This window comes from Podarcis gaigeae (assembly GCF_964106915.1).
Source record: "Podarcis gaigeae genome assembly, chromosome: 10".
Lineage (NCBI taxonomy): Eukaryota > Metazoa > Chordata > Lepidosauria > Squamata > Lacertidae > Podarcis > Podarcis gaigeae.
Window position 1 is genome coordinate 16816316 of NC_139686.1, and position 18916 is coordinate 16835231.

General features: G+C 47.5%; 2 protein-coding genes across 3 annotated transcripts in view; one reads left to right on the forward strand and one right to left on the reverse strand.

The window, feature by feature from the left end:
• Nucleotides 1-18916, reverse strand: part of LOC310826186 (tigger transposable element-derived protein 1-like) — a 1677490-nt gene that overhangs the window by 348804 nt on the left and 1309770 nt on the right. The gene's annotated exons all lie outside the window — the stretch shown is intronic.
• Nucleotides 3988-18916, forward strand: part of LOC310826170 (aldo-keto reductase family 1 member B1-like) — a 29421-nt gene continuing 14492 nt past the window's right edge. The window contains exons 1-3 of one of the 2 annotated variants that reach the window (XM_083700871.1): nucleotides 3988-4582; nucleotides 16454-16621; nucleotides 18373-18489. In XM_083700871.1, the coding sequence (XP_083556997.1) occupies nucleotides 4517-4582; nucleotides 16454-16621; nucleotides 18373-18489 (351 nt within the window). In that variant the 5' untranslated portion in view covers nucleotides 3988-4516. The remainder of the gene's footprint in view (nucleotides 4583-16453; nucleotides 16622-18372; nucleotides 18490-18916) is intronic. The other variant, XM_083700872.1, reaches the window with a different exon arrangement.

The window sequence follows — 18916 nt, forward strand, 5'->3', positions numbered from 1 at the left end:
AAGTTCGTGCCTCACGTTTCCTGCTTGTAATTAACAGTTTTCAAAATGGGGCTGCAGTTGTTGTCATTATCCGTCCATCTCGAGATACAGTGGAGTGCTCGTCTGGGGGTGAAGAAAAGCTGCAACAATTCAAAGTGTTGGTGCTGACCTTTAAAGCCCTAAACGGCCTCGGTCCAGTATACCTGAAGGAGCGTCTCCACCCCCATCGTTCTACCCGGAAACTGAGGTCCAGCACCGAGGGCCTTCTGGCGGTTCCCTCACTGCGAGAAGCCAAGTTACAGGGAACCAGGCAGAGGGCCTTCTCGGTAGTGGCGCCCTCCCTGTGGAATGCCCTCCCACCAGATGTCAAAGAGAACAAAAACTACCAGACTTTTAGAAGACATCTGAAGGCAGCCCTGTTTAGGGATGCTTTTAATGTTTGATATATCATAGTATTTTAATATTCTTTTGGAAGCCGCCCAGAGTGGCTGGGGAGGCCCAGCCAGATGGGCGGGGTATAAATAAATAATAATAATAATAATAATAATAATAATTATTATTATTATTATTATTATTAGCAGTGCTGAAGTGACCTCCCCAGGGTGAAAGCCTGGGCACTGTGTATGGAGGTCCTAGGCTGCCTGGACAACAAGACCCCCCTCTCAGCCTTGCTGAAGTGGTTCAAAGGAAAGCAGAGCAATACGTTTTGGCACCAGCTTGGTTGCAGGAGTTGCCAGGAGGCGTACAAGGTGCCATCCAACCATCTTAGAAGAAGAAGAGTTTGGATTTGATATCCCGCTTTATCACTACCCAAAGGAGTCTCAAAGCAGCTAAGAATCTCCTTTCCCTTCCTCACCCACAACAAACACTCTGTGAAGTGAGTGGGGCTGAGAGACTTCAAGGAAGTGTGACTGGCCCAAGGTCACCCAGCAGCTGCATGTGGAGGAGCGGGGAAGCGAACCCGGTTCACCAGATTATGAGTCCACCATTCTTAACCACTACACCACACTGGCTCTCTTAGGGACTCCACTCTGGAATTGTGCAGGGTTTACTTCTTCGCCTTATCTTCTCCCATAAGGCAGCGGAGATTTAGGATCAGAGCTTTCCTTCTCCTAGATAGGCTACCTTCCCAGATTGACAAGACCCATCTGCCCCACACTTCCCTCTACTGCAGGCGCAGAAACCACATTCTTGACCACTGGATCCACTATTGGTCTCGTCTGCTCAATCTGCGGAGCCTGTCTTTGCATGCAAGGGAAGTTCCTAACTCACCGAGGGTTTCAGACCCATCGGCTACCTTCACCTGGTTTAGCCCACCAAACAGTTCCCTGGGTGTGGCTGCTGTTGTGCGCTGACAACTTCTACGAGCCACAAGTGAAAGCTGAGTGCAGGGTGGGGACCAAAGGTGGACAAACAACCCCAGGAGGAGCACGGTGTGTCCCCCCATCAGAGGTACTACCCCTCCCCTAAGAACCAATACACCCTCATGACTTTCCTGGCTGCAGTGTGAGCCAGGAAAAATCATGAGGGATCATAAACAAAATTCTGAATAAGATTTGGTACATAGGATTTAGCTGGTGAAGATCAAACAAGAAAGCTTGTGATCTCCCATGAGGCCATTGAGCAGAGCAGAATTTCCCCTTGAGGTTAAAATCAATTTTGAGCTTGTTTTTTTAACTGCCTTGGCTAGATAATGGAAGGACCTTGGGATTATTATGAACAAGTAGGGATACACTTCATGGTTTAAAAATGGGGGGTGGGGGTTGAAGTTTAAATGCATGTCCTCCAAGGCCAGTTTGTCACGGCCAACAGATCTGGGGTGGGACTAGATAGTGAACTTTAAAAAAACAGCCTTGCTGTGTGTCAAGGTGATGAAGAGCTGTAGACACAGATAGCTCACATGGGTAGGCAAACTAAAGCCTAGGGGCCGGATCTGGCCCAATCGCCTTCTAAATCCAGCCCGCGGACAGTCCGGGAATCAGCATATTTTTACATGAGCAGAATGTGTGCTTTTATTTAAAATGCATCTCTGGGTTATTTGTGGGACCTGCCTGGTGTTTTTACATGAACAGAATGTGTGCTTTTATTTAAAATGCATCTCTGGGTTACATACTGAACTTTATTACGGTCACAGACCAGGATTAAAAAAGCATATAGATAAAATAGCAGTTAGGATTTTTTGGCCGATAATTGTTAGGGCAAATGGGGACAAGGAAACAGGCATAAAACATCCGAATAAAATACAAGATAGTGGATGGATAAAAAACTAATAATTAAAACAGATAAGAGCTAAAAACCAACAAAGACACACAGTTAAAACAACTGTAAGAGCATAAGAAGTAAAAGACTTGCAGATAAAACAGCTATAAGAGGCTGCAGAGTAGAAGCCTCTTAAATAGAGGACACTCACAACGTTAAAAACTGCTGTGCAAATATGGTTAAAACAGACAATTAAAACAATATACAACACTAAATTTAAAAACAATGCACAACGATAAACAATAAACTGTCCCAGGGAGTTGCATCTCTGGGTTATTTGTGGGGCATAGGAATTCGTTCATTTCCCCCCCCCCAAATATATATATATATATAGTCCAGCCCCCCGCAAAGTCTGAGGGACAGTGGACCAGCCACCTGCTGAAAAAGTTTGCTGACCCCTTTCTTTGCAGAGGGAATGAAAAGGTACCAGGATTAAAGGCCACCCCACACATTGGGTTTTCCTTTAAGAGGAAATATAAGGACAAATAACCAGGCCAAAAATGAAGGTTCAAAGCTTTATTGCCTAAAAATATTTAAAACCTGGAATGGAAAAGAGGAAAATAGCAGTTGGAGTGAAGATACTTCCCTGCCTAGCAGACTAACCCAAAATTCATACGTACAGAGAATGGAGTGTACACCCCCACCCACCCCCAAGGCTAGAGATCCTGGCTGTAACAAACAAAAACAGGAAATAGTTGAGGCTTGCAGATAGGCGTTGCCTCTTTGGATTTCTGCTGTTTAAGTCTCCTCTCACCCCTAGGGACCACTCTGGGGTCTCCTGGGCTCTGCACCTGCCTAGTGTAATTCAAAACAAGCCCTTTCCCTCCTCGCATGGCCACTCAAACCATCCGGCAAGGTTGATTTGATTTCGCCTCCCCCACGCCCCATTCCCGATGTAGATCTTTATTCTCTCCTTGTTCCTGATGCAGATCTTCCCTCCCTCATTGTCCCCTGGTTGTACTTCGCCTCGGGTGCCAAAATGCCTTGGTGCGGCCCTGACCCCGCTTTCCTTCCTGGACCCGTCCCGCTGTAAGAAGCTGGCTTGCTTCGCCTGGCGCTTCCCTTGGGACCAGCGAGAGCCGGGCTGTGTCCCCCACGTCCCCGGGCGGGCCTGACTCTGTTTCGACTCCCTTCGCAAGGAGACCTCCTCACCACCTGTTGTTGTTTAGTTGTTTAGTCGTGTCCAACTCTTCGGGACCCCATGGACCAGAGCATGCCAGGCACTCCTGTCTTCCACTGCCTCCCACAAACTCATGCTGGCAGCCTCGAGAGCACTGTCCAAACATCTTGTCCTCTGTCGTCCCCTTCTCCTTGTGCCCTCCATCTTTCCCAACATCAGGGTCTTTTCCAGGGAGTCTTCTCTTCTCATGAGGTGGCCAAAGTACTGGAGCCTCAGCTTCAGGATCTGTCCTTCCAGTGAGCACTCAGGGCTGATTTCCTTAAGAATGGAGAGGTTTGATCTTCTTGCAGTCTATGGGACCCTCAAGAGTCTCCTCCAGAACCATAATTCAAAAGCATCAATTCTTCAGCGATCAGCCTTCTTGATGGTCCAGCTCTCACTTCCATACATCACTACTGGGAAAACCTTACCTTTAACTATACAGACCTTTGTCGGCCACCTAAGCCTCCCTTTTTGCGCGCCCCGGGGCAAGCGCCTGCTCCGCCTTATTCTTTCCAACCGGCTGCTGCTGAGGCCGCCACTCCTTCGGCCAGATCATACCCAGCTACCCGCCCCCCCCCCAACTCCCTCTCTTCCAAAGCAGTTGCGCTTTCCTGACTCCGCTTGGGCCGGCGGGCGTCGGGTCGCTTTCATAGGCAGCCGGCCCGACTATCTGGGGCCAGGGCGATGCGCGGCGGCTGGATGGGGAGGCGCAAAGCTGCTCCTCCCTGCGATCGCCGCGAAAAAGTCCAGATCTAACACTCAAAGAGGGTCTAATAAACCGCAAGCCACATTTACCACCCCCCTCTCCAACTTTTTCCTCTGCAATTTTACGCGCGCTTGTTTTCACGGGGATCAGCGGCGCTCCCTTCCGAATCAAAAGGCGCAGGGCTGCGCAGCGCACAAGGAGGAGGCGCGGGCCTGTTGACAGGAGGGAGCAGCCCCCCAACATGAAATGTCTCGACGTTTTTCCTCCAGCCCCCTGTGGGCGACGAGCGCCTGCCGGGGCGTGGCTAGAGTCCATTAAATGCGCCTGCTTTGGAGGCGGCTGCGCTGCGCTTCCAGCTCGCTTCTCGGCCTAGCGTGGCATTTCGCTCCCCCCTCGGCGCCCGGGAAATCATGGCCAAATACGTGGAGCTGTGCACCAAAGCGAAGATGCCCATTCTGGGCCTGGGCACTTGGAAGGTAGGTGTTTGTCGTGTCAAGAAAGAGGGATGATAAGCGGGTCTCTTGAGGCCGATGGCATCTTCCATCTGCCCACCACCTCCCAGTTCATGCTTGCTGGGCGATCTTTTTCCTCCCCTCGGACAAAGCTTTCCACTGCGTCTGGCAGCATCCAAAGGAATTAAAAGCTTCGCTTTCGCTTCGTTTTGCATGCTCAAAAATAGCGTGCACGTTTGCTGCTTTTGCAGTTTTTACTTTATTTCTGCTTTTTCCGGTTTGCCTTTGATCAGATCTGCCTCTCGGGACACTCTGGTCTCCGTATCCCCTTTAATATATTTTGCAGATTTTGCTTAATTTGTCTTTTTGGTGGTATAGAGAGCGGAGCAATTCCTTATTCTGTGAAATGCAAGCAGCTGTTATATAACATTCCTTCCTCTTTCCTTGAAAGCCCATTGTTAAGATTAGTAAATTGCATGAATAAAAATCCTTGTGCTGTGCTGCTTGGATATGTTTTGTGGGGAGAGGGGCAGAGACATTACTGGAATAAAAAATATGGGTCAGAGTTAGTGTGAAACTGGTTTATAAAATGGATTTCTGGAAATGGTTTGGTCTATTTTATATAATTGATTTCAACTTTGTTTAAGACTGCTTTCTAACACAGTTTTCCTCCATTACCACCGTAACATTAAAAAATATATTAAATAATTCTAATGCCAATAATTCTGATGTACCTCCATGCCCAGGGCTGCTGCTCTTAAACTCTATAATTTGGCAGTAAGCCCCCCCCCCAAAAAAACAAACCTTTATGGAATTAATAGGGGTGAAGTGCACATTTACCAAGTTCTTTTATTCCTGTTGGGCCCTTAAGTGTTTTATACGTGTCATAAAAATTATGCAGGAAGATTACTTTTGTCTTCATTGGCTGCTGGGGAAAAATATTTCCCTTCCAAATTTTTGCAGATTGTGTAAAGGTAAAGAAGCTTCACTGGGGAAATTTTGGCAGTAATGCAGAATTATTTTATGCACGCTTAGTTGGAAGTTCTATATAGTTCAATGAGTCTCTTTCAAGGAGTGGCAGAGAATGTTCTCATCCTGCTAGATTTTATTGGCTGCCTGAAGGAGACTATTTGTAAAAACAGTGAAGTTTCTTTTGGTCTCCCAAGCTTTGCTAATGCCATTTTTAGGGTTTAAGCTGTGTAAGAAAACATTTATTTTTATTTCTTAAAAAAAGAAAAAGAAAACACATCGGTTTTTTTAAAAGGGGAAGGAGTTTTTGCAGCTTGAAAGAGAGATGCTGCAAGTATCGCTTCCTCAGGTTTCGATGTCCTGAGGCGAGTGCCTTGGCTCATGTAGCCAAAACAGCCCTACCCATGCTCAGGGGGCCGGAGGTATCAAAAGACATTGGAGAACCAGAGATTTGCAGAAATTAAAAAAGAAAATGCTTAAGAACAAATCCCTAAGGGGACAGAGGGATGGGGAACCACCTGGGAAGATGAATGTAATCATTGATTTTTAATGAGGACAGAGTGTCCTCAATGTCCATGAAATGCTGAGTTGGGGACAGAAAACTGGGTAGAAGTGGAGTATGCTGGAAAGTATGGGCTATTGGAACACATCACAAAAGCAGCTATTTATTTATTATAACTGTCAGGGAACTGCCATCGGAGGGACAGGTGGTGGACAGGCTCCAGGAGAATAGGAGAGAATCTGCAGCAGAGGAAGGAACCAGCAGGGGGAGTGCAGGAGTCACAGCGGAGGGGAGGCTCTGGGATACTTCTAGTGAGAATAGCGAAGAGGTAACAAGACCCCCGTTAGGAACTCCCACCCTTCGCCGGAAACTGTCACGCAGAGAGTCACGAAGGCGCATGTCCGTCAAACAGCTTTTATGTTGGCGTAAATTCCGTAGACGCCCACTGTCAGATTCTACCAGCGACTGACGGAGTCATGCTTTGGGGGCTCCGTTAGTGCCTCGGTTTGGATGACCAGCCAAACCCCAGAGGGATCAAGCTTTTACGCACAAGCAGCTCACTATCCCATCACAGCAATCTGACAGTCTTTGAAAGCAGCTTGTGCAAGCAGAGGGCATCATGAGCGAACCAGCCGGAACCGGAGGAGCAGGAGCTGGAGCTGGAGCTGGAGCAGGTCCAAGCCTGGAAGAAAGGTACAGGGCGTTGGAGGTCCAGCTGGCGCTGCAAACGGCGAGGCTCGAGGAGAGGAGGGCTCAAGATGCGGATAAAGGGAAAACCACCCCACTTGCCAGACGGGTGCCTGGATTGGTGCAGAAATTTGGGGGGGATCCCAGGAACTATCAAGCCTTTAGAACAGAGATGCAATATGCTCTCAATCTACTGTTTGATGACTTCCCCGATGAGAACTCTAGAGTGGCGTACGTGATTGGCCATCTAGAGGGAGGGGCGAAGGACTGGGTTCGGCCCCTGATGGCAGCCAATAATGAAATCTTAAAGGACACAATGAAGTTTTTTCGCGCCATGGACTTGATGTTTTCCAGCGAGATCGAGCAGGGGGTGGTGCGCAGACAGTTAATGGCGTGTAAACAGGGGAGCCGATCTGTACGTGAGTACTGGACTGAGTTCACCATGCTGATTCATAGACTAGGGTGGGACCTTGCTAGTGAACCTATTCAAATGCTGTTTGAAGAAGGTCTCTCTCCGGCAGTGAAAGATGAACTTTCCCGGGCGCCTAGGGCGGAGTCTATGGATCAGCTGACTAAATCAGCGCTGTCCATAGGAGCACGCCAGGAGGCTAGAGCTATGGAAAAGCGGGAAGGAAAGGGGGAACGTTGGAAGGACTTCCGCATTCCAGAGATTCCGGAGCAGCCTTTCCCACCAGCAGAGCCGATGGAACTTGGAACAGCGCGCGCGCGCGCAGTTTCAAACACCAGTGAAGGGCGGAAGAAGGAGGGAAAGAGCGGCAAGAGATGCTATCTCTGCCAACAGCCAGGTCACTTTGCCAGAGTCTGTCCGCAAAGGAAGGAATGGCAAGGGATGGCGGGAACTGTTGGGAGGAAGGAGGAAGAAGAAATCACGGAGCAAGTAAAAGCCAACGCCTGGTTGCCAACATCAGGGCACAGCAGCCAGGCCAGGGAGTAGTGAATGTGCCCACGCCGGAACCTCCAAGACCAGCGCTTGTGATAGAGGTGTTGCTGGAACTGGCAAACGGACACCCACTGAAGATAAAAGCGCTATTGGATTCAGGTAGCTCATGTAATTTCATGAGTAAGGAGTTTGCAGCTGAACACCAGATACAGACTATCCCATTAAGTAAGCCTTTGCAGGTTACCACGATTGATGGGAGGGAGCTGTTGGGAGGAGAAGTGAGCCAACAAACTGTACCAATGATAATGAGGGTGGCAAGACACACAGAACTGATAGCGTTTAACGTAGCCACTTTGGGAGGAGCTCCTATTATCTTGGGAATGAGCTGGCTGGCACTACACGATCCGCTAGTAGGCTGGCATCAGAGAGTGGTTTCCTTTGGATCAGCACATTGCCTAGAACACTGCAAGGAGGGAGAGGCTCAGGCAGGGGCCAGGGCCACTCTAGCAGGGATGGAAGTGATGGACAAGGGGAGGGTGCCACCACAATATGCTGACTTGATTGACGTATTCAGCGAAAAAGAAGCAGATAAACTGCCCCCGCACAGACCCTTTGACTGTCAAATTAACTTACTCCCAGGAGCACAATTGCCAGTGGGCAAGCTGTATGCAATGTCAGACAGTGAGATGCAGGAGTTAAGGGAGTTCATTGACAAGAACCTCAAGCGAGGTTTCATCAGAGAGTCACGAGCGGTGGGGGGCAGCCCAGTGTTCTTTGTGGACAAAAAAAACACGGGCAAGCCCAGGCTTGTATGTGATTTCAGGGCCCTAAATGCAGTGTCAGAACCAGTGACTTTCCCTATGCCTAGAATTGATGACATTCTAACACGGGTGAGAAAAGGGAAAATTTTTACCAAGCTGGACCTTAGGGGGGCATATAACTTGATACGTGTGAGAAAGGGGGATGAGTGGAAGACCACTATGTTCACCCCCTTGGGGGCTTTTGAGTACCGGGTTATGCCTTTCGGATTACAAGCGGGCTCCGCCTGCTTTCAATCATTCATGAATCACGTCCTGGGGCCACTGCTCTACAAGAACTGCGTAGCGTTCTTAGATGACGTCCTGGTGTACTCAGAGAATGAGGAGCAGCATGTGCGAGATGTAAGAGAGGTACTGAGCAAGCTGCGAGAAAACCGGCTGTGGGTGAAACTGGAGAAGTGTCAGTTTCATACCAGGGAGGTGGAATTCCTGGGGTACCGGTTGTCTGACAAGGGATTGGCCATGGATCCCAGCAAGGTTCAAGCGGTACTGGAATGGAAAACACCAAAGACCAAGAAGGACGTGCAAAGGTTCCTGGGCTTCGGAAACTTCTATAGGAAGTTCATCAAAAACTTTGCCCATTTAACAGCGCCCATCACGGATTGTCTTAGTAGCAAAAAGAAATTTGTTCGGACGGAAGAAGCGCAGCGGGCGTTCGAACGTTTAAAGCAGGCGTTTGCGTCGGAAGAGCAACTTTTGCACGTGGATCTACAACAACCAATGAGAGTGGAGACTGACGCGTCAGACCGAGCGGTGGGGGCCGTTCTTCTCCAGCCGGGAAAAGATACGTCTGAATGGAGACCGTGTGCATTCTTCTCGCGGAAGTTGAACAAATCCGAGAGGAACTACACAGTATACGACCGAGAACTGCTCGCCATTCATGAAGCATTCCGGAAATGGCGGCACTTGCTGATTGGGGCGCAGCACAAGGTTCAAGTCCGAACTGACCACAAAAATCTGGAATACTGGAGAACAGCCCGAGTGCTGAACCAGAGACAAGTGCGATGGGCCCAGGAGTTCTCCAAATTCCACTTTGAGATTCGTTACGTGCCCGGCTCCGAGAACGTGAGGGCGGACGCTCTTTCCAGGAAACCTGAGTACTTAGAGGGGGAGGGAGCGCCTGAGGCAAGGCATGTAATCCCTGAAGACCGCTGGGTGTGTGGGGCGGCATTGGTGGGGCAGAGGGAACTGATAGAGGGTACTGAGAACGATGAATACGCCCAAGAGAAACTCAGAGAGCTCAGGAGGACAGAGGAGAACACAGGGGGGTTTGAAGAAAAGAACGGGGCGTTGTATTACAAAGGGGCACTGTACATACCCGATGGGGAACTGAGGGGCAGAGTACTCAAGCAGTTGCATGACAGCCCCACAGCGGGACATTTTGGACAGCACAAAACCATGTGGTTGGTTACCAGGGAGTTTTGGTGGCCCAAGGTGAGGGAGGACGTACGGGAATATGTCAGGGGTTGCGACAGGTGCCAGCGAGCGAAAGGAGAGAGGGTGGCGCCAGCGGGGCTATTACAACCCTTACCCATGCCAGAAAGGCCATGGGAGGCAGTATCCATAGATTTTATGACGGACCTGCCAAAATCCAAAGGCAAAACAGCTGTCATGGTGGTGGTAGATCTATTAACCAAGATGTGTCATTTTATAGCTTGTTCACATGCGGTCACAGCAGAGGAAACCGCCAAGTTGTTTGTAGAACATATTTTTAGGTTGCATGGTGCCCCCTTGAGGGTTTTGAGCGACAGAGGGAAACAATTTACTTCCAGGTTCTGGAGGAAACTTATGAGCTTACTGCACGTAGAACTCAATTTCTCAACTGCCCGGCACCCAGAAACAAATGGGCAAGCGGAAAGGGCAAACGGGATTTTACAACAATACCTGAGGTGTTATGTAAAAGACAGAGAAAATGATTGGGTGGATAAGTTACCTCTAGCAGAATTTGCCTACAACAACGCGGAGAACGTGTCCACAGGGATGAGTCCCTTTCTGGCAAATTATGGGTGTCACCCCCGGGCATTCCCAGGAGAGGGAGGGGAGAGGTGGAGCGTGCCGGCGGCGGAATATTTTTTTGAAGAGATGGAAGCGATCCACCGTCAACTTCAACTTAACTTAGAGAAAGCCAAGGAAGAATATAAGAAGCAAGCAGACAGAAATAGGAGGGAAGGTGAAAGTATAAGGGTGGGAGACCGGGTGTGGTTATCCACCCAAGGACTACCGTTCAAGGGCGGGAGTAAGAAATTGAGACCCAAAAGATTGGGACCCTTTGAGGTCATACAGCAGGTCAACCCAGTAGCATTCAAACTCAGGCTGCCCAGTCACATGAAATTACACCCAGTATTTCACAGGTCATTACTGTCGCCGTACCGAGAGGGACGTGAGTGGGGGGAGCGTGAGAGAGAGGCCACCCAAACGCCCGTGATAGAAGAGAGAGAGCGCGACATGAACGTGGCAGGAATCATTGATTCCAGGTGGAAGGGGAATCAGGTGGAATATCTGGTAGAATGGGAGGGGGAAGTAGAGTCGGAAAACACTTGGGTACCAGCAGAGGTAGTCAATGACGAGGTCTTAATAGAAACATTTCATCAGCGTTTCCCAAGAAAACCGCAACCCGTGGCACGATTTAGAAGGGAACACTTTGGGACCACCGATGAGGAAGGAGAGTTTGAAGGGTTCCCAGAGTCAGGGGTGGGTGAGGAAGCCGACTCCGACGAAGAAGAGGAAGACGGGGAGAGAGACGGTACGCCGTGGCTAGAAGTGTTTGAATCCTCGGACGACGAGGAGAGTTCCTTCAGGGGCTTTCCGCCCTCACCGCCAGTGGGAGAGGAGGCGGGAGGGGGTGAAGGGGGCCCTGGGGGGGGAGGTGGATGTCAGGGAACTGCCATCGGAGGGACAGGTGGTGGACAGGCTCCAGGAGAATAGGAGAGAATCTGCAGCAGAGGAAGGAACCAGCAGGGGGAGTGCAGGAGTCACAGCGGAGGGGAGGCTCTGGGATACTTCTAGTGAGAATAGCGAAGAGGTAACAAGACCCCCGTTAGGAACTCCCACCCTTCGCCGGAAACTGTCACGCAGAGAGTCACGAAGGCGCATGTCCGTCAAACAGCTTTTATGTTGGCGTAAATTCCGTAGACGCCCACTGTCAGATTCTACCAGCGACTGACGGAGTCATGCTTTGGGGGCTCCGTTAGTGCCTCGGTTTGGATGACCAGCCAAACCCCAGAGGGATCAAGCTTTTACGCACAAGCAGCTCACCCATCCCATCACAATAACATACACATTTTGCTTCTCCACTGAGCTCAAGGTAGTATATGTGGTTCTTCTTCTCCTCCCCATTTAATCCTCATAAGGTTAGGCTGAGAGAATGTGAATGGACCACCAAGTTCACCCAGTGAATTTCATGGCAGATTGGGGATTTGAACCCAGGTCCTAGTCCAACACTCTTAACTGCAAAACCCAACCACTAAGTGTAGCTGCAGGCTCCACTTAAATTTGAAGCGAGTAAGATAAACGGCGGTGGGGGGATCTGAAGATGCAGCTGGCAAAGTTTGTAGAGAAAATGCAACAAGGAAACTGCGTGTGCTTACATGTTGTACTCTTTGGGCGTCTTTAATCTTATTCCAGATCTGTGTTGTAGAGAAATAACTTCCTTTTCTTACAAGGAGCAGCAGCAACTTCTGTTTTGTAGAGGGCCATTTTATTTTAATGAGGAAAAAGTGGGAAACGGCATTGTTGATTTGCTTGTTTTTCTTTTCCAGTAGTTTGAAGATAATCCTAAGGGTGATGTTCTCATGGGACAAAAAGACATAACGTGCTGGTAAATTTCTGGAAGCCAGCCTTGCAGTTCAGACTGTTTTGGCTAATCAGAGGCTTAGCATAGTTCAGCCTTCTTCATCCATGGTGTCCTCCAGATATTTTGGACGGCAGTTCCCATCAGCCCTGGGCACAAAACATCTGGAAGGACCCAGGTTGAAGGAAGCTGGCGAAGAGGATGAGCTTTGTACTGGGCAAGCTCACCTCTACTGAGTACTTTTTATTATCTGAGCTGCTTGGAGGTTCCCCACCTTTTTTTTTTTTTAATAATTTTTATTCATTTTTCAAACACATAATAAAAGCAAACAAAACACAAGACAAAAACATACAAAACATTTAAACATGTATAATTTCATAATCTTATATTCATAGACCTTCTTTCCTCCAACTTCCCCATACCTCCCTTTCGCTGCATCCTTATTTTGGAATTCTTTAGCAACCCTTTAGTCAGTTTATCTATTAGTTCCCTTTCATTACGTTTCCATAAACTTGTTAGTTACAGCTGTAATTCTCTACTTCTTACCCCTTGACATCTTAACATTCCTCAATTTTACAACAATTTTTAAGATATATTTTGAATTTCTTCCAGTCCTCTTCCACTGTTTCTTTCCCCTGGTCGCGGATTCTGCCGGTCATCTCTGCCAGTCCCATAAAGTCCATCACCTTTGTCTGCCATTCTTCCAGAGTAGGTAGTTCTTGCATCTTCCAATACTTTGCCAGAAGAATTCTTGCTGCTGTGGTAGCGTACATAAAAAAGGTCCTATCCTTCTTTGGCACCAATTGGCCAACCATGCCCAGGAGAAAAGCCTCGGGTTTCTTAGGAAAGGTCCACTTAAGGACTTTCTTAATTTCATTATAGATCATTTCCCAAAAGGCTTTAACCCTCGGGCAGGTCCACCGAAGGTGATAAAAAGTACCTTCAGTCTCATTGCATTTCCAACATTTGTTCTTGGGCAAATGATAAATTTTTGCAAGCTTGACTGGGGTCATGTACCACCTGTAGATCATTTTCATTATGTTTTCTTTTAAGGCATTACATGCCATAAATTTAACACCAGTGGTCCATAACTGTTCCCAGTCAGCGAACATAATGTCATGACCGATGTCTTGTGCCCATTTAATCATAGCTGATTTCACCAGGAGGTTCCCCACCTTTTAGGCCCCAGGAACCATTTTTTCCTCACAAGCTTCTTCTGAGAGCTCTGAGCAATCAGGAGCTATAGCTTCCTGCCAGTCAGGCCTTGCTAATCTGCTTCTTGGCCCCCGCAAGGCCTACTGCATTACCTTTCAGGAGGTGTGCTTAGAAAGGTAACAAAGAGCGATTTCATTCCCAAGGGTGCTGGAGACTTTAAATGAAGCTTCTATTTGACTCTGCAGCAAGCCACACACCCTCTATTGAGAACTTGATGGACAGGCTGATGCAAGCTTTCTCTCTTCCACCTCTTCCTCAGACTGAACCTGTTTTTGCTCCACCCCACCCCACCCAAAAGGATTTTTGTTTCTGAAGTGTGTTTACTGTTTGTTGTTGTTTCGACCATCATGGTCATATCAACCACTGGAAAAAAGAATATTCGTCCTTTACAGTATATACATAAATATAGCATTAAAACACAATCACATACACTCGCACAAACATGATACTAATAGTTTTTTTATATTCCATTCCCAATTAAATCTTTACAGTCCACATTATCCTCAATTTTGGGGCAGCAACTGCGAACCTCACAAATTTGTCGAAACCAGACAACAAATAGGTGATCACTTGATCAGCCGCATCACGTCTCTTACTTAGCAAATCAAGGATAAACTTAGTTCTTGGTTCAGAATACAGAGAGCAATATAGTACATAATGTATAGATCTTCTGCTGCTTGGGTACCAAAAAATTTGGTACTACCAAATTTTCCTGTAGCATCCCTCTAAATATTCTGAGGGCATAGTGTGAAAACGCAAAGCCAGAAATGCTTTCCTAAGTGAGCAGATGAGTAAAACTTACAGATAATTCTCAAAAGCATGTGTTACTTTAATTAAAAACAACTGTGGAAAGAACAATGTTTTTTGGATTGCCTGTAGATCTTTATTTCTTAAGTTACTTTTGTACTTAAGCAGATTTTGTAGCCTGTTGCTGCCTTCCTCTTGTGTGTAGATAATGCCACTTCAACTGCAGAAGGAGCAGCCCTCAGAACAAAGTTTGCTAATAATATATACAATATTGTATACAATATACAATAACTTGTATTTAGTGTGGAACAGTCAGTGCCAACAAAAATAAATAGAAGAAAGCTTATGAGAACCAGAGAGGTTCTGGGGCTGTGCACTTGCCACACGTGAATTCCGTGTGCGGCCCACCCTGTGGCTGCATGATTATTATTAAAATATATTTCCTGCCATTCCTTCGAAAAGGAGCCAACAAAGTAGTAAAAACATTAAAGATAAGAACATCTAAAAGTGTTCAAAAATAGCCACATACCCTCATAATTAATAATTTCAAGGTGCCAGAAACTATCTTTCATTCATCAAATGTATGGGTGAACAGGAATGTATTTAAATTCCTCCTGAATGTTAATAAAGAGTGGGACAGACACACCTCGCCAGGAATTTTGTTCCACAAGCGGAGAACCACCACCAGGAAGGCTCTGTCAGAGGGCTGCCCCAGCCTGGCAGCACTTGGTGGCATGGACTGGCTCTTTCCTGCCAATCATTGGGCCAGAGATTATTTTGAGAGAGGTGCTCTTCTTTGATCGCCAGTCATTCAGGACCTTGTACACTAGTACTAATACCTTGGAATGGCCTTGCAGCTCACTGGAGGACTGCCAGTTTTCTATGTTCACCACACAGACAATATGTCAATGTTTCAGCCTGAAAATTATTCCCCACCACCCCAATACACAACCTTTTGTTGGCAGTTTGTTCATTTCAGTAAGCTAGAGGTCTCGGTGCAATCCAATAAATGTTGGGCAATTCACTCTGCCGATGATTAGCAGTGACACAGAGTCAGTCCAGCAGGATCTCTGGCTGTAGGGACCCATCTGTCTCAAACAAGATTCCCTTCTCCTAATTCTTCAATCTAATAAACACTGCAGCCTTGGGCCTTTAATATTGGTGGCGTCTAGATATCCTTAATGAAACGGGCCTACAAATTTATTTGCCATTTGCTATTTTGCTAGATGCTTTGAGGGATAGCTAGATCCATCTCCTGGTCTACTAGTTCCAGCAAGCCCTTGAGGGTCTGGACTTCTCACAGGCTCCCAAGTCTTCCTGTGACGTGCCTTGCATCTGAGGGAGGAAAGAAAAGCACACGCCTGAAAATATAATTTGGGCAGCCGAATGCCATTTTGATTACGTTCATTGCCTGGGGCTCAGATTAAAGCATATCCAGTAATGTTACATCCAACAGCTGCCCCAAAACTGATGACACTAGTAACTGAGATGGCTCAGTTGGTAGAGCATGAGACTCTTAATCTCAGGGTTGTGGGTTTGAGCCCTATATTGGGCAAAAGATTCCTGCATTGCAGGCAGTTGAGACTAGATGACCCTCATGGTCCCTTCCAACTTTATGATGCTAAGTATTTTTAGTTGTGCCTATTGATAAGCTGCAAACCACTCCAGTATTTTGCTAAGAAAACTCCATGGACATAAAAAAGGAGAAGCTTTGAGAAGAAAGCGAGAGTTTCCAAGGCATGCTCTGGTTCATGGGGTCACGGAGAGTCGAACATGACTAAGGCGACTACAAAATTGATAAGCTATATGCTTGCTTGCCTTTTCATGTTTGTTAAATGAACTGTTAACCATTGGTACAGGTTTTTTTAAGTGTTATATTGTAGTGATATTATACCTTTTATTATATAGCCACTGTACTATTTAGACTGCTTTTTATGTGAGCCGCTTTGAGCACAGCTGAATATGCAGAAAATTGTATTACAGTGGTACCTCTGGTTACGTACTTAATTCATTCCGGAGGTCCGTTCTTAACCTGAAACTGTTCTTAACCTGAAGCACCACTTTAGCTAATGGGGCCTCCCGCTGCCACTGCGCCACCGCTGCATGATTTCTGTTCTCATCCTGAAGTAAAGTTCTTAACCCAAGGTACTATTTCTGGGTTAGCGGAGTCTGTAACCTGAAGCGTGGATACATACAGGATTGTGGAGCAAAGAGGAAGGTGTAGCAAGTTAATGGGATGCTTGAACAGGATTTCTCTGTTGTTCAGTCCCCACCAGGGAAAGTAGCAGAGGCTGTGAAGAAAGCCATTGACGTGGGATATCGCCACATAGACTGTGCCTATGTGTACCAAAACGAAGAGGAGGTTGGCAGCGGAATCCAAGAGAAAATCAAGGCCGGTGTTGTAAAGCGTGAGGACCTTTTCATTGTCAGTAAGGTATATACATTTATACCCCACTTTCCCACCTGCTGGGCTTTGAAAAGTGGGTTGCAACAAGATTTGTAATGTACTCCTAAACTTTCTTTTTTGCTTGATGCTGACTGTCCCCAGAGAGAAGGGCCCATCATATTTTACCAATGGGCCACTTTCTAGATATTTAATTGATAATCCATATATGACAGGGGAGCTTCTTACCTTGGCAGGTTCCAGCGAGAGGAGGTGCTTCCTGAGTTATCCTGGTCATAAACTATTTAGGGCTTTGAATGTTAAGGCGAGCACCTAGCATTTGGTTTGGGAATAGACGAGGAATCAGTGCCGTTTGATCAGGACCGGTGAGATTTATCCCATACACACAGTCCAGGTTGTAACCTAAGTTTTCATGGAATTGTAGAACTGTAGAGTTGGAAGAGACCCCAAGGATCATCTAGGTCAAACCCCCACAGTACAGTAATCTCAACTAAAGCATCCATGACAGATGGCCATCCAACGAAGTGCAGCAGTGAGGGACGTTATCATGGATGTGAGTAACTGGCCAGGCTAGGAGAGACCAGAGCCAGTATGCCAGCCCCAGCTGACGAAAGATGGTTGGGCTTCCAAAGATAAAGCTAGGTCTAATAACCCCCCAAGGGACGCAGGTGGCACTGTGGGTTAAACCACAGAGCCTAGGACTTGCCGATCAGAAGGTCGGCGGTTCGAATACCCGCGATGGGGTGAGCTCCCGTTGCTCGGTCCCTGCTGCAGCCAACCTAGCAGTTTGAAAGCACATCAAAGTGCAGGTAGATAAATAGGTACCACTCTGGCAGGAAGGTAAACGGCGTTTCCGTGCGCTGCTCTGGTTTGCCAGAAGCGGCTTAGTCATGCTGGCCACATGACCCGGAAGCTGTACACCGGCTCCCTCGGCCAATAAAGCAAGATGAGCGCCACAAGCCCAGAGTCGGCCATGACTGGACCTAATGGTCAGGGGTCCCTTTATCTTTAATAACCCCCCACCCCAAGCTGAAAGTCCGATCCTTTAGAGCAGAGGTGAGCAGAAGGTGGATCAGGTTCTGTTGATAGATCTCTGAGCGATGTGCAGGGCATTACCGAGGATTTCTGGCTCTTAGTTGTTCAGCAATAGCAGCAAGTCCACAACCACCATAAAAAAAGACTAGGTTGCTGAAATAAAGGAACTAGGGGAAACCAGCAGTGAATTTTGTGTTGTGAAGGAACCGTTGTGTGCTCAGTGCTCAGGGATGGTAAGAGTTGCATTCTAGTAACCTCTGGAGGGCTACTGTTTCCCCAGCCCTGCAAGATTGCCGGATTAATGTAGCCATTTCCATCAGTTCATGTGATAGACCTATTTTCTTGGGGGGGGGGGGGGAGATAACATTGTGGTGGAAGGTACTCTGAGTGAGAGGCAGGCAAGAGGAGACTTCTCCCAGGATGAGAGACTGGGAGAAGAAAGAGAAGATCCTCAGAGTCCTTTCCAACTCTGCAATTGCCTGATTCTATGAAGGTCCCCACTTGAGAGCTGGGAGGGGCCACACTTTTGGGGTGAGACAAGGGTTTTTGAAAGGGAACTCTTGTTTCCCTCCCCAACCCCTCTGTGCTTGTTTTTATTTAGTTTAGTTTCTTTTATCCTATTGTATTATGAAAAAGCTTTCGTAAAATATTATTATTTTAAAAAGAAAAATGCATTGTGGAATAGATGTAATCTGGTGAATTAACCTGTGTTCTTGCTATTCTTCCTCTTCCCACCCCTCTCCCAGCTGTGGTGCACATTCCACGAGAAAGCCTTGGTGAAGGGTGCCTGTAAAGCAACTCTTAAGGCCTTGAAGCTGGAGTACCTAGACCTCTACCTTATTCACTGGCCTATGGGATTCAAGGTATTCCTGTCTGTCTGTCTGTCTGTCTGTCTGTCTGTCTGTCTGTCTGTCTGTCTGTCTGTCTGTTTCTATCCTTACCTCTAGGCAACACACACAAATATATCAAAATGGCTGAAAACAACACTGCAAATTACATCATTTAAATCAAAACAATAAAAAGTAGGGACCCATGGCAGAGACCTGTTCTTCCAGCTGAGAAAGCTGCAGTGGCGTACCGTGGGGGGTGCAGGGGGGGGCGGCCGCACCGGGAGCAACACCTGGGGGTTAGGGTTAGGGGGCGCAAATCCACGGGTTAGGGGGTGCAAATTACTTGCCTTGCCCCGGGTGCTGACAACCCACGCTATGCCACTGGAAAGCTGGTCTGAATGCAAACATTTCCAGTTGTTTCCAGATAGTGGACACCAGTTGTATCGTTGCATGGATGCTG